Source organism: Tribolium madens, unplaced genomic scaffold, assembly GCF_015345945.1.
Source record: "Tribolium madens isolate multiple individuals breed KSU strain unplaced genomic scaffold, Tmad_KSU_1.1 Scaffold_20;HRSCAF=117;Tcas5.2_LG4, whole genome shotgun sequence".
NCBI classification, from domain to species: domain Eukaryota; kingdom Metazoa; phylum Arthropoda; class Insecta; order Coleoptera; family Tenebrionidae; genus Tribolium; species Tribolium madens.
Window position 1 is genome coordinate 11,793,363 of NW_025400985.1, and position 13,262 is coordinate 11,806,624.

Here is a 13,262-nt window from a genome sequence, read left to right on the forward strand (position 1 = left end):
TCTTTAAGTCTTATTTTAAACCATATTTAGCACAATTGTTTACAGTTTTAACAGAAATAATGGAACATAGAAATTAATTAAAGTTATCAATAGTTGTTTTACCATCTACAGTTGATAAAAATTTCATTCAAAGGTTAAAGAATTATCCCTTTTATTTGTTTTTATTGTTTCTTTGCTTTAAACTAAATATAATTTTCATTAAGAATAAGTAGTAAAAAAAGTGAGATTGACAATAAAATCAAAGAAGCCGCATTTTGAAACAAAATTTTTAATTATTTTAATTTTTCTTGTCGAAAAATATAAGACATGTTCTAATTGGTTGAATTTTAAAAGCCGTAATTAATTGGCAATGACACTCAACTTTAACGCATTGAATATTGAATGTTTTTTTCCTTTTTATTAGTCTAATAATCAAAAGTGTATGATTCATATTGGTTTTGGGGTTGGCTTCGCCCATTGTGTAAAATTAGACCTAATTAAAGTAAGATAACTCACATTAAACGCTTATCTGTTACAAAAATTCGATTCAGAATTCAATAATTTTTCAGGATTTTTAAATTTTAATGATTTACTTATCGTTGCTAGGTTTTTTGTCGGATTTCCAATAAGAAATAAAAACCGGTAGTGGTAATTACATGAATGTGAAATAATTATTATTGACCCTTGTAATCGTACCAATAAATTAACAAATGTGTCCAACCAATCAAATTCAAGTTATACAAAAACCTCACCGATTGGCCATAAAAAACTGTTTTAATTCAATTCAACTTTGCTTGGGAAAAGATGGAAAAAAAAAGAATTTAAATTGATTTTTTCAAATAACTATGAAAAATTAAAATTAGATAAAGGACTATTTTGTCAATTTTATTCTCAGTGGGTTCTAAAAAAAACGCAGATCGCAGTTTTCATGTGAGTTCAAAAATGATAAAATTAAATTTGTTTCCTCAATTGACTTTAAAAAATTCAAATTTTTTCCAGTTTAGTACTGAAAAATTGATTAAGCAAATCCTCTCGGATTCGCAAATGTTTTGTAGAAGTAGTCGTTGAAACAGCCTCGGCTCTCGTGTAAAACTAATACTGTTTAATTAGAAAAATGTCAAATTTGTAGGGGGCTTTGCTCCCCAAGTAGAACTCACACTGCGTACTTTGCAAATATCGACATTGCCGGGGGCTTTGCCCCTGAATAGAACTCACACTATATGATTTAAAATTGCCCCCGAGTAGAACTTACAATAACTAAACCGCAAATGTTTTGACGAAACTCACTCCAGTGTAAACTTCATACTATTAGATTTGCATTAGAATTTCTGGGGGCTCACACTATCGGACTCGTAACTATTTTATCCATTTTAAACTGTATTATTAAATTTTTACGTTATTTGAGACAACTATTTGCATATTACTAATTTTGAGATTAATTTTGGAGTTTATTTTTGTGTTTTTTGTAGAAACACAAATTAATGAATATTTGCTTTCATCTAAATTCAAACTTAAACTATTTCCTAATAATAAAAATACTCCGGCGTGAATAAAGTCACTAGTTATTTCAGTTTTTTGTTAAAAAACCCACTAACAAACACTCAATGACTTGAATCACAACAAGTTGTGTTTGAATACACGAACTTAAAATAACATTTTTGTACAGGTATTATTATTGATGGAAAAATTGGAATCTAAAATACATTTTTTGTTTGGTTATTTTCCACCCAATAAAATTATTTTTCTTACTAAATGTAGATAGATTCTGTATTTTTATACATGACTTTTTTTCGATTTCTAAGCCCTGAAATTCAGTGAAAATGTAAAATAACTAAATAAAGAAATAAAAATACATTTTTTTATATTATCAATTCGTACTCACGGCTGGAAGAGCGAAGAAAGAAATGGCAAAGACGCTAAAGCAGGACGCTACAATCTTCCCCATCCAGGTCCTGGGCACGGTATCCCCATATCCGATGGTGGTAACAGTAATAACCCCCCACCAGAGTGCATCCGCATAACTGGAAAAATCCCCCGTATTTTTTCCATCAGCACCTACGGCGTCCTTTTCTGCTAAATAAACAAAATAACTGCTGAAAATTAGGCCCAGGAATCCGATGTAAAGAGTCGTTATTAATTCCTGCAGAAAAAAATACTTCAACTTCGCGAAAACTAAACCGTAAGTCATACTTGTCGATGTATAAACACAACTGAACCCAGTAACCTCCACGTGCCCCCTTGTCTGTCCACGTGGAGCATCCGCAGGATTTGCAGGAAGCGAATTCCTCGGATAGCCGACGTGGCAAACACTTGCCCGTTTGATCCTAACGTAAGGACTACGATCGATGCTACCACTACAATTAAATCTAAAAAAGAAAAGTTACTAAAAACCGGAAACTTGAATGTGACTAACCGATTATGCAGATCGGTTTGCGTATAAACCGGAGCCGCCCCCAGAAGCCCATGTATTTGGACCTGCAGCCCGCCGACCACAACCGCACCAAATACTCCACGCCGAAGAAGACCACGAGGCAAATTTCCTGCAACGGAATTATTAAAAGCCTGAGTTTGAGCAACTCTGTCTAAATAGAGATATTGCCAGCGGAGGTTATCAAATGTACAACTGTAATAACAAACTTACCATCCAGAAAAGGGTCTCGTTGGCAAAGCTCTGGTATGTGTCGATCGTCGACAACACGCTGAATATTAGACAAACGAGGACTAACATAAACCTGAAAGGAAAAATCGTATTAGTGTCAACAGCATGTCGAAGAAATGCGACAGCCGTGTAAATAAATCCAGCCGTTTCAGACGGAGCTCCGGAGGGAAACATTAAGAGAGAACGAAAGAAACAAGACGTTAACCGTTATAATATCACGACACGCGAACGTTCAGACGTAAATTCCAGATTAAACAAGTCAATAATCATTTTTACACTTTTATAATTTAAGCCCAAATGGTTTTACATGTCACTGAAAAACGAATTTCAATTAATTTAGAAAAACTTCCAATATTAAAAAATGGTGGATGCGCCGGGATAAAAATTATTCATAAGTATTAGTTAATAAATTCTCAGTTTTTTGCTATTTTTAAAATACTTTAATTACACCTTTACAGTCGTGTGTCTTGTAAAAACACTAAATTGTGACACCAAAAAAAACAAACAGTTTTTTGCTTGTTACGTAGTTGTCAACTGCACTCATTAAAATTATTTTCAAGTAGGTATACAAAGTATTCTATTATTCCAGAATCATACTCAACTTTCTTAAACATTTTTATGCATAATATTTTGTTCAAGTTTTGTTTTTGGTTGGGTTTATGCCAAGTTATTCAACTTCCTATATTTTTTTATAAATACATGCTTTGACTTAAATTACCTTACATTTGTGAAATATTACTTGCATTACAAGGGCGTAAAGTGTGTTTTTCTCTGTGAGTTGTTCCACCTGTGGAAGAAAAAGATACATTTTCCTCCCTTGTGTAATACATTTAACAATTTTTTTTGATATCTCAATTTCGCTATTAAATCTTGCAGTCATTTTTTTCCGTTTCTATAAAGAAGATAAAATTTTTACCTCTTTGAGAGGGAATTAAAAAGACAGAACTTACTTTCCTTTAAAAAGTAAGGAGAGTTCTAGAAAAAAAGATTTGATAAATTTTCTTGACAAAATATATAGTGACAAACAAAATATCATTTATAAAAAACATTATCATTAAGCGTTTTTGTGTATTTTTTAAACAGAAAATTAATCTGTTCAAGCATTTTTGCCAAAATAAAATATTTTCAGTTTTAATAAGATTATTCTACTGTGTAATTTTACTCCACAAAATGTCAACTAAAAGTGATCAAGTTCTAAAATTTTTAGAACTATTGTATTGTTATAGCGTTATTTTTATAAGACATTAATGACTTTTCCAGTTAATTCGGTTCTATTTTGCTGATATGCTTAAAAGCCTAATGTTTCGTAATGTTTTTCCTCCTAATATAAGCTTTTTAGCCGACTATGGGTGGTAAAACAAACAAGTTTTCGTAATTTACTTATATTTACGGCCAAAAATCACCAGTTACAAATATAATAAAAAAAAAATCAAAAGATTTTAACTTAAACCTTTTTCTATGGTACTTCATAAATAGTAAGATATATTTAAAAAAATGTTAATAGTAGTTCAGACAAATAAATTGTATTTTAGAAAGCACTAAATCTTATTTTGATTAGTAAATTTTATTTTAGAAAGCATTTATTTCAAATATTAGGAGTACTTTGGATATATTGATGGACTTAAAAATTTAAATTACAAAAAATACTACAAAAAAGTATCCTTTTCCTAAATTTAAAATAATTAAGTTTTTGATCAATGGAGACAGTATGTTGATTATGATACTGTGCGATCAAATAAAAAATAAATTAGAGTAGGCATCGATTAAAATCTACAGTTGGCAACACACTGACTGGTAATCTGGGCTGGTAATTTTCCACACAAACTGAAAGTGAAAATGACCGTCCACCGTTTTCCTCTTGTACAGCAATAAAAATTTTCTGCTCTAAAGTGAACATTATTTCATCTAAAAGGAATAAAACTCAAACTTGTTAAAGTTTCCGCTGACATTTGATGTCAAAAATCAGGATTGCCATCTAAAGGACTTGAATCACTGCCTACTCTAATTTATATTTTTTTGATCGCACGGTATTTTTTTATTTAGCTTACATAGAGGTTTAATTATTTTAAATTAAAAAAAAAACAATAACACTAATTACGTATTTTGATTTTACTGGTAAAAATTACAACTTTTTAAAATACAATTTAGAAATTTTAAATTCAAAAAAATCTGAATAATTTTATTGACATTTTCTAACAACTGAATTGATTTGAATTACAACTGATGTTTTCTTAAATCAAATTTTCGGTACTTAAATCTGAATTCAGTTGACGTTATTCGAAATACAATTTAATTATTATTAATATTATTTATGTCAGTCTCATTATTAAAATAACAAAATTTGCTCCTACATCCGCCAGTTCCACGAGTAGGTATAGTAATTTTTTTAGTAAATCGAATCAATATCATTGTTGTTTACGAACTTGCCTTGAAAATACAAACAGAAAAACTGGGTTATAGAAAATCGAACCATAAACCTTGACTGCGTTTCATACCCATTAAAATAATGACAGAACATAAATCATCGCAACCCTGCTAATTAGGCTAATCAGAATTCGGTCTAAGATTAATCCAAGTCAACAGGTGCCCAAAATTCAAGACTAAAAATACTTCAACGTAATGCACACACATCGATGAGACATAAAAAAGGTTAATGATAATTCAAAACGCCGCCATTAAAATTTTTCGGGAAATTACGTTGCGATTTGTTGACAATGTGTTCCGGCAATAAAAGGGGCTGTAAATTGGGTGAAAATCGTTCAAAAGATGGATTTTATCGATTGCGTTCAAGGAAAAAACCTTCGCTACTCAATTATTTAAAAAATTGCGTGTTATTTATCTAAATTATGTGCATGAACAAAATGACTTAATTGCAACAAGCAAGATCGCGAGGATTGAAATTCAAATCTGACATTTTAATCGTAATATAAACAGCCCAATTTCAAGCAATTCATTACGTTAATTAATAGCACCCCAATCAAAGGCATTAAATTGCTACTTTGCGTTTCATTACATTAAAACAATTTATGTTAAAGCTAAATTATCGAATGTTTGCACACATGTTGTGATTTTACCAAAATTAATTAAGCATCATAGACGAAAGCTCGACTTTTTGCTTCATATTGTGCATAAAACGAAAAATAAATTATGGTTACAGAAAATGCAAAATGCTTCGGGTTAGAAGCGTATTAAAATTGTATTATACGTTACTGAAATAAAACAAAGACTAGAAAATCAACTTTTTCGCTTAGTTGCAAGTTAGTTTCGGTTAGCATAGCTAAATTAATTACAGAAATGAATTATTGTTTGCTTAGCTGAAACTTTAACTTAACCATGATCCTCCCTTGTATTAAGCCATCCCGTCATCCCAATCCCTTAATCCCGGCTAACATCGTCGTTACGTTGACATATTATCCCAATAACTCGCCTTAAATCTCTCCCTTATCCTGTCCAAGGTGTGTCCCATATATTATTGAAATCAACATCGACGAAATAATTATCAACCTTGACATTTTGGGGTGATTAAATCGACCAGTGATTAACGGAAACGAGTTAATTTACACTTTGTTTCCCGTTAAATCAACAGCAATTGTTTGATTAGGAGAAAAAGAGATGTTTACTAAGAACCTCGCTACTATTCCACCTTTTTACATGTTTACTCTACCACCGAAATGGGATCGATGCGAGTGCTTAACAATGCTTTTCATATCTCTGACACGTAGATAAAAATTGTGGGAATATTTCAAAGGCGTGTTTTCGCCATCTGAGTCGATATTTACTAAGTAGCTTAAATTGAGCGAAACCGTAAAATTGCCACAACAATAGACTAATTAGACACCACGATCCCGGACTAAAATTTTACAATCAAGTGAAGGTCGCCGATTTGCATAATAATCGCGATTTCGGCCATCATGGCATTTTCTCGTTACGCCGGAACGGCTCTCCTGTCCCGGAAAGCGAGGTCGCGTGACTCCGGTGATTTATTGCGATTCGCCGAATCTCAGATTTGGAAATTGTCGATGTGATTTCCCAAGAGATTTTCAAACGCTGCCTTATGATATAAATAACAGGAATAATTGTAAATGTGTTTCATCTATTAATAATAAATCAGATGCTTATCACTTTGAAAAAACATGCAGTACCCACCGATACAGGAAATTAATAATTCTTGTTGATGTGTCACGAAACGGAAAAACTAATGACGGAAAATCGGTCGACTGTTGAGGGCAGAATGTTACCTTTATAAAATTTACAGTATGTCCCCGGATTGAGTTCACAAGAGAGAAAAAATATATCTTTGATTTTACGCCAAAACTGCAAAGGAAAAAAGTTTTTGCTTTACTTGACACCAGCATATCTGTAATTAAAACTTCATTATTCTAACTCAGTTGAAAGAAAAGTTCATTTTCCTCTTGATTTTGGACTTTTTCTCTACATTTTAAGTCTTATCACATTGGCGGTTTTAATTATTTGACAACTTATGTCACTTTGACAAAAAAAAGACGTTGGTTTTTACGTGGTTTTTACCTTAGAAATGTATCTTTGAGTTGCTGTTTATTAAAATTATGTTTTTCACAAACATTTTTGTTATTTAACTTGCGTAAACTCATTTGTCAAAGTGACATCATTGTCAAAATAATAAAACCGCCAAAGTGATAAGACTTAATAAGCAGAGAAAAGTTATTCTAAGTCCAAAATCAAAAAAAAAAAAAACTTTTCTTTCTACTGAGTTAGAATAATAAAGTTTTAATTAAAGATTTGCTGGTTTCAAGTAAAGCAAAAACTTTTTTTCGTTTGCAATTTTGGCGTAAAATCAAAGATATTTTTTTTCCTTTTGTAAATTCAATCCGGGGACATAAAGTAAAATCATTTTCCTAAGACCTACTAAAAATTTTATTACTTTTAAGTTAAATGCGGTATTGTTAAAAGTAATCAAATCATAAATTAGTTTAATCCACCCGGACCCTGAAACAGGTCAGTTTTTAACAGGGCCGGATTACTTACTTTCTTTTTGTTTAAAACACTTAAAATGTTTTAATAGTTTTTGATGTAGTTGTTATTAAAGTCAAGTATTTTAAGAAATTTAAAAAAGCCAGCTGGTTATTAACAAGCTATTATTAAATAAAGCTGATTTTTTTTAATAATAGCTTGGTAAAAGCTGTCTCAAAATCATTTGAGTAATCCAAAAATGTAATAAAAAAGATGGCTGCCTATTTAAAATAACGATCTTTTTTCCAACTCTAATATTGGATTAGAAATTTTGCTAAATTCAGAATTTGTTATAAAAAAAATTGTCAAAATAATATCAAAATTGCCAAGATAAAAGTATATATCCAAGAGGGTATATTTACGGCAACATAAGAGCAGGTACCACAACGTTAAATGCACTATAAAAACAGTACACAATATTAGTGTTGTAAAGAAAAATAATATACAACTCACTTAGAATATTTGGTTGCAATCAGAATTTAAAAGCATACTATTGCTAAAATATTAATGAAATTTTTTTCCCAAAAATTTTATGTGATAAAAAACAAATAAAACAATTCTATTAAAGCCATATTTAGAGCGTTTCATGACTCCCAAAAATGTATAATCTGAGTCTGTCATCGAATAAAATACTATTTAATTTATTTAGATTAAATTGAGAAAAAAAATGAGTATATGATTGAAAAAAGTTTTAGCACTGAATGTTGTAAACCGAGTATTTTCTTACTTAATTTGAGCAAAAAAAATCGTATTTGTGAGTTAAGTTTTTATAACACAGACTGAGTCACAATCTTTAATAATGTAGCTCTTTCATTGTAAAGTTTTGGCTCAGTTTAGATGAATTTTAAACACTTTTTAGTTAGTTAAATTAGATTGAGCAAAACGCTGAGTTTTGTTTTTTGTAAAAATTTCTGATTTTGAATATTTTTAGATTAAGTTAATCTTTAAGGTCTTAACTTTTAATTCTTTACTCGTGCAAAGTTTTAGCTAAGTTTAGATAAATCTTTGATACTTTTCTATTTATTGAGATTAAAATGAGCAAAAGTGAATAATTCAGATTTTGTTTTTTTTAGAAATTTCTGATTTTGAATGTTCTCAAAGTGAACTAATCTTAAGGAATATAGCTTTTTACTTGTGTGAAGTTTTGGATCAGTTTATATGAATTTTTAACACTTTTTTATTTATTTAGATTAAACTGAGGATTCGGATTTTATTTTTTGGAGAAATTAATTATTTTCAATGTTTTCAAACTGAGCTAATCTTTAATAATGTAGCTCAAAGTTTTGGCTCAGTTCAGATGATTCTTTAACACTTTTTATTTATTTAGATTAAACTGAGCAAAATGCTGAATGGATGATTCAGATTTCTCAATAACACTGTGTAATTGTATTATCAAAAATTATGTGGGTCTAAAAAATGAAGCTGTAATCCAGCCTCAATTAAAAATCCATTTTTCATCCCACCACTTGGCTCCGTTTCTGCGAATTAGAATTCGCTTAATCCGCGCCCGTTTTAATTAAATTCCGAATTAAGGAATTGAGATTCGGTTGGTTTCCGCGGTGTATCGTTTCCTCGGCCATCAATCTTCTTTTCGCCAATTATTATCGAGCACCTGTTTTAATTGAGTGCGCCTGTTGGCGCACTAAGAAATTTATGAAGTCTTCACTCGGATTAAAACGACTCAATTTCCCCGATATGACACTTTATCGGCATGAAATGACACGATATCGTCAACTCGTCAAGTGCAATGCTGTAATTTTATATGAATTTATTCCCAGTCGTGTGCTATCGATCGGGCCTCAAACCGCAGCTGATACAAAAAGGTCAAGGAGGAGCGTCGCTTATAGTATTTAAATTTCGACTATACCAATTTTTTTTTATCTCAATCAGGTTAATGGAGGTAAAACTTCCGGTGTAAAATCAATCGGTTATTAACAATAGATTTTAAAAAATCAAATAAATTGACCTATTTCTTCACAAATTGATTGTTTTTAGTGTGTTGGTATACATCCCAGATTGCATGACTCTGACAGAAACACGCGAATTATTTGTGGGTGATAATGTGAATATTATTTCGCGTTTTCGAAGTCACGCAAGTGCCCTAATAACACACCGAGCGCAAAAAATTAAGCGGGGCTTCCAGTACTAAATTAGACACAATTTCGAAGTCATTAGGTGCATGAGGAAGTGCACACGATGCAAATTTCTGAATGCATTAACCTTGCATTAGATGATTATTCAATTTTCTGTAAAAAAATTCCAAATTTTTTTACATACTCCGATTTCAATTTTATTATAAAACTTTTATTTAAAAAAATGACCCTTGTCAACTACCGTTTGATACAATAACTTTAAAATATGCTTCTGGTATTTGAGCTTCTTGATAGAAGTGATCAAATTGTAATATTTTTGCTTTGACTTGGTCGTTTTTTTCAACTAATTCTCTTTCTTTTTTTATTAATTTAATTCTATATAAAAATTTTAAATTTCACAACTAATGTTTTTAAAGATTAGTGACAAAATTATATTTATTTTTATTTTAAATAATGTTCACAAAAAAACGAGCCAGTTTTATGCACAAGCATACAAATTGTTCCCAACATTGCATTTTTCAGTCAAATAGGTCACAATATTATCATTACATAATGTATAAAAGTAGAATCTGTGTGAAAACAATACTCTACACACTTTAAAACCAAGTAAAAAAAATATGAAAAGTGAGAAATTTTTTATAAATTTGTCACAAGATAAAAGTGTTAGAAAGTGTTAGATTTCATTAAATGTGATCAGTTTTAAAAATCAAGTTAAAATATTTATTTATTGTAAGATTTAAAGTACAAAATTGCAATTTAGTTTTAATTAATTAGATAAATAAAAATCCAGGTTTTTATTTTGACTTTTGGTGTTTTTAACCGATATTTTTAAATATGGTGTTAAAAAAAGATTGTAAAATATTTCAGGAGGTAATAGTATGAACCCAAAGAAACACAAAAGTCTTAATAAACATGGATCCGCAAAGTAAATATTTCGGAGATATCAAAAATTATTCGTTTTTTGAAACATTTATTTGCAGTCTGTTCAAACAAAAAAGAGAAGCTTCTAGTAAAAATTCTAAAAATTTTCACATTTAATATCTCCGAAACCGTTACGTTGCAGACCCATGTTTATTAAAACTTTTTTGTTTATTCTGATCCATACTATTACCTCCTTAATTTTTTTATCTTTTTTTTAACACTCTGTAGACAAAGAACTATCGAACTATCTCTTGGGTGGTGATAAAACACATCAAACGGAGTTAAAAGTTCCCATGACAAAAAACTGTTGAGCCTTTTTTCACGAGATATAACTCTTTCAAAGTTAGATCTTAAGTTTTTGCGCGTTCAGATCATATATTCTTAAAAGTTAGCGGAAATAGCAGGATCTGGAACATTAAACAGGTTCCTGATAAAAAAATCACTATTAATTTGTGTCTTATAATGTAAAAAATATTTAATATACTAGCAAATTAAATCCGACAACAAACATTCGGAATGGAAATTGTCGGTCTTGTTTTTTTTTAGAACCAAAGCTTGGAAAAAAATCTGCATTCATTTTTATGTTTCGCCCAAAGCCTTTTATCACCATTCGAGAGTTGATCTGACACTTTTGCATCACCCTGTATAGAAAAACTTTTATATAAGAGTTATTCTCTTATCAAAAGTCAGTAAATAACTAGAACTCTAAATAAATATTTGTAGTACAAAATAATTCAAAAATTAAAATATTTATTAGGATCATAAAGAGATGATAGTAATAAAACTAACAACCTCCTTATGTTTTATTTCTATTATATTATTTATGTATTTACCTTGACTTTTGCTTGTGTAACCAAAAAATTCTACAATGTAACTATCCTATTCAAAAAATATTTTTCTCATTAAAAGTAATCGGAGAAACTAAAGCCCACAAGAGACCGACTGAATTAATAAATGAATGTTGGTTGTTGGTGTATAAATAAATTAATTAAAATATGTAAATAAACCAACACAGCAGCAATATAAATCGAAATAAGCAAAACTTTCCTAAATCTGTTTTTATTTTAGTTTATAAGTTGAGTAAAAAACATTAGTAATTTGCAGCCAAAAAAAGCTTTATTAAAAAATTAAAAATAAAACAAAATACAAAACGCAGATTTTACGTTGCAACAAGATTCAAAATTAAAACAAGACGATTTTTAACTTATCTTTTATTTAAACAAAATTAGCACAATGGTGCGACCTAAATTTTATATTTGTTTAGACTCAAACAAAGGATTTAGAATTATTTGCTAAAAATTCTGAATTATTGATGTTAAATGAAGTGAAAAAACCGTGTTTTAAGGTAATTAACCGGAACCCCTTGATAATGAATAGGTAATCATCATTAATCCCGAAACTCGCGTGAAAAACCCATCGGCTCCCTAGGTGTGTCCGGATTAATTTGCGTTGGGCAATGCGACAATGCTCATTTCGCCTAATTGTCCATCAATCCGTCCGAGTCCCAACCCTCTCGGCACTTACACAGTAAAGTGATAGATAAAACACAGCCATCCTCCGGGATGCTCCAGAAAAACGTACGTCCTCTCCTGGCACGTCTTCCCCTTCTTGTGGTGGAAAACGTACTTGGCCTTGAACGCCTGATCGATGGGCAGATAGATGGGATAGTAGGGGTCGGGGACGCCTCTGGGCTCGTCCGGCGGCGCCTCGACGTCGTCCTCCTCGTCGACGACGTCCTCGGGCTGCACCACGTCGTTCTTGTGGCTGCGGAAGCGCTGCTTGCGCTTGAGGGGCGTCGGCACGCGCTTGTGGTGCGCCTCGCCGAAGCGCGGCCGATGACCCCGCAGCCGTTGCAGGAAGGGCAGCCGCTCGGAGCAGTCGTCCTCCTCGCTGGGGACGTGGGGCGTCTCCTCGTCGCGCGACACATGGTTCACGGGGCTCTTCAGCACGCTGAGCACCAGGTCGTCGGAGGGCGCGTCGCGGTGCGGCTCGAAGGAGCCGCCGATCGGCACCAGACTCAGCTTTCGGGACGTACGGTACAAACTTTCCTGTTCAGACCGATTCATCTCGCTTAACATCACTAATGACAGCATTTGCGACCGGGAGACGGGGCGACGCGAAGGGACTCATGGCGACGGCATCGTCGGCTGCTCTGCTTACCGATAAATAGACAAGAAAAACAAATAAGCGATTTAACAACGTTTTAAAACATGTTAATTCTGAATTTACTCAAACTGGATCCAAAAAATTCTTCCAATTTCACAAATCTGTTCAAGCTAAGATTTTTCAGTTTAACTAAATATAAATTCGTTGACGAAAACGCAAATCGGCAACTAAACTAAAAATCAGCTGGAACTGAAAAAAACTAAATTGAATTAAAATACAAAAAACGGTGTTTTAAAAATCAAAATCAATACATTCTGTTAAAATAACACAAAAAATTAAAACTGTGTTCAATTTTCGAAAAAAATTAAACAATATTATGTATGAACTACTGACAAACAGATAAGAAAAAGAAAATAAGCCATCTAACAACCTTTAAAAACTTTGTTACTAAATTTTGAGTTTACCTACTCAAATTGAATCCAAAAACATTCTTAAATCGAATTAAATTTCTCATC

The 13,262-nt window shown here is 31.6% G+C and overlaps 1 protein-coding gene across 3 annotated transcripts in view; it reads right to left on the minus strand.

The window, feature by feature from the left end:
• Positions 1 to 13,262, minus strand: part of LOC123005350 (potassium voltage-gated channel subfamily KQT member 1-like) — a 43,215-nt gene that overhangs the window by 12,984 nt on the left and 16,969 nt on the right. For 2 of the 3 annotated variants that reach the window (XM_044399053.1, XM_044399052.1), the window contains exons 1-5: positions 12,166 to 12,746; positions 2,621 to 2,711; positions 2,393 to 2,519; positions 2,170 to 2,345; positions 1,862 to 2,119 (exon numbers count right to left, since the gene is read on the minus strand). In XM_044399053.1, the coding sequence (XP_044254988.1) occupies positions 1,862 to 2,119; positions 2,170 to 2,345; positions 2,393 to 2,519; positions 2,621 to 2,711; positions 12,166 to 12,734 (1,221 nt within the window). In that variant the 5' untranslated portion in view covers positions 12,735 to 12,746. Of the gene's footprint in view, positions 1 to 1,861; positions 2,120 to 2,169; positions 2,346 to 2,392; positions 2,520 to 2,620; positions 2,712 to 12,165; positions 12,747 to 13,262 lie in introns of those variants that run through there. The other variant, XM_044399054.1, reaches the window with a different exon arrangement.